Source organism: Sinocyclocheilus grahami, unplaced genomic scaffold (assembly GCF_001515645.1).
Source record: "Sinocyclocheilus grahami isolate Dianchi unplaced genomic scaffold, SAMN03320097.WGS_v1.1 scaffold96.1, whole genome shotgun sequence".
NCBI lineage: Eukaryota > Metazoa > Chordata > Actinopteri > Cypriniformes > Cyprinidae > Sinocyclocheilus > Sinocyclocheilus grahami.
Genome location: NW_015505275.1, coordinates 1340782 through 1343189, shown reverse-complemented (window position 1 = coordinate 1343189; position 2408 = coordinate 1340782). Strand labels below are relative to the sequence as shown.

At 36.7% G+C, this 2408-nt stretch overlaps 1 protein-coding gene across 1 annotated transcript in view; it reads right to left on the bottom strand.

Moving 5' to 3' along the window:
• Positions 1–2408, bottom strand: part of LOC107587770 (F-box/LRR-repeat protein 4-like) — an 18248-nt gene that overhangs the window by 12463 nt on the left and 3377 nt on the right. Inside the window, exon 2 of the mRNA XM_016275675.1 lies at positions 1380–1996. Coding sequence (XP_016131161.1) covers positions 1380–1885 — 506 coding nt within the window. The 5' untranslated portion in view covers positions 1886–1996. The remainder of the gene's footprint in view (positions 1–1379; positions 1997–2408) is intronic.

The window sequence follows — 2408 nt, the reverse complement described above, 5'->3', positions numbered from 1 at the left end:
TTAACCCTTGTGCGACCTTTTGGACATTTTTGTCCTTTTCAGTTTAGTTTTTTTGATCATTTTGCCTGTCAACTGCATAACTGCATAAATTTTGGCACAGGTGTGTATTTTATTGGAATTTTACTATTTCACTTCCCATTTCCTTTAATTTTGCACTATTGCACTAGGTACAAAAAAATGGTTCCTCTCAGGACCTTAAGCACAAAAATGTCCCCATTGAAACCCATTAAAACTGCTATTTTTAATCGCAGTGCCATTTAACTGTAAAATTATGCAATTTTTGTTGATAGGCTTTCATTATATTGGCAAAGCTTTAAAATTAAATTTTTAAAAAAAAATTACCAGATGGTGCCATTTTTTCAGGTTTGACCTATAAAGAAAATACTCGCTTTATTTATGTTTTCTGCTTCTGCATATTATAGAGCCAATTGGATAAATAATGCAGCTATAATTCTGTGGGTGTGTTGGTATGGATGTCAGAGTGTGGTTTATATGTGTGTCATAAAGAAAAAAATTGTGTGCGTGTGTGTTCTTGTAATATTTGAGAGAGAAAAACTCTACTGCAAATCACAAATCCAACCACTGTGTGCACCAGCAGAGTTTTGCTGGCATCTAATGGGGAAAATTTGGTACTGCGCCCAAACAAAATTTTACTGAAAGCTCATTTTTTGAGATATCAACCTCAAATTTGGAATACAACTTGTTTAGATTTATGGCTTTGATTTTCTAGCAGGTATAGAGTTCAACATGTTTCATAAAATATATATTTTATATAAAACATCGTTTATAAATCATTTTCATAAACCCAAACATCTATAACTTTTTTTTTGGTTTCACTTTTTAAACTTTTTTTAATTCAACAATAATCTGCCATGGGTCTTCTTTAAAATGAGACCAAACTTAACTCTGTGCTCCCAAGCTTCAAATTTTTATGAGAGTTTTTTGACATGGACATTTTTGTCCACTATGGACCTGTGTGTAACTTTTTTTTAATTGACGCACAAGGGTTAATCGCAATTAATCGTTTGATATATATATATATATATTAGTTGTTAAATTGCTTAAAGAATTTAATTTTATTGTCAGTCAATTAATGAATTTTATTAAAAATAAGAAAAAAACACATTAACATTGAATGAGTGAAATATATCTGGACAAGCTTTACTGGAGTGGGACTGTTCATTTAGGATCATGTACATTTTTAGGCTACTACAATGACTAAAATAATAAAAAATAAAGATATAAAAGATGAATTCTCCATCTTAAAGTAACTGGCAGGGCAACCTGGAGCTAAATGTCATGGATCACATTTTGTGGGATTAGAACCTACAACCTTTTGATTACAAATCCAGAACATTCGCTCACACCTAACATTTTACCTCACATCAACTGGAGGGTTCTGGGAGAAAGGGTTGAGCGAGCACGCTAGGATCTTGACAACAGCCCCGGGGTGGTAGGTCTCCAGCACCTCCACAGCTGTAGGATAGACGGGCTCCTCGAAGGCCAGTTCCAGGTAGTCCTGGCTGTGGAAACTGGGCGGCGTACGACGGAACCGTTGAGCAGAGCTGGTGCACTGCTCCCACCAGCTTCCGTAAGTGCGGAACACAGCCGTCTGGGTGAAGTCTCCTGAGCTGGGATAGACGTTAGGCACACCCGCCAGATTCCACATTGTATAGGACATGCTGTTCTCGCTGCCATAGTGAGAACTGAAGTCCAGAACCTCTTTGCCATACTGCTCGACCTCAACGGTGACAGGCAGTGCCGAACGCTGACCCAGCTCCACTGCCCGCCGACTACCCAACGCCTCGCTCCGTGTCCCGCTCCTGGAGCGCCGCCGTAGACAGATATAGTAAAACATGCTCAGAAGGGTTAGCATAGGAAACATGGAGCAGCAGGGCTGGGTTTGTGTCAGGAAGCACAGCCCTTTACTCTTCCCTGCGCTGTTGCGCGATAGGCTCTACACAGTACAGGCTATAGGCCAAGCTGCATGCATGACCTGTGGGTTATAGAGAGACACACAAAAAAACACACACAAACAAAATCACACAAAAGGTTGTGAGAACCCTGAAATATAAAGGAAGATCAGTAATTTTTTGGGCTTCATTCATGAAACACAAGTTGAATTCATTTGTGTATATTATTCATAAAAGCACTCAAGACAATTTACATAAGAATGAATTTATGAACAATATACACATCTTCTATGTTTTAAATACTAAAAAAAGGTTGGGTTAAATACAAGTAAACACTCAGAAAAACAAATACAGATAAATGCATTGACAGCAAGGTTATTATTTTGAACTAAAACTACTAAAACACGGTTTTTATGTTGATTAAAACAAAGCAGAAATTAAATTTTATATATATATATATATATATATATATATATATATATATATATATATATA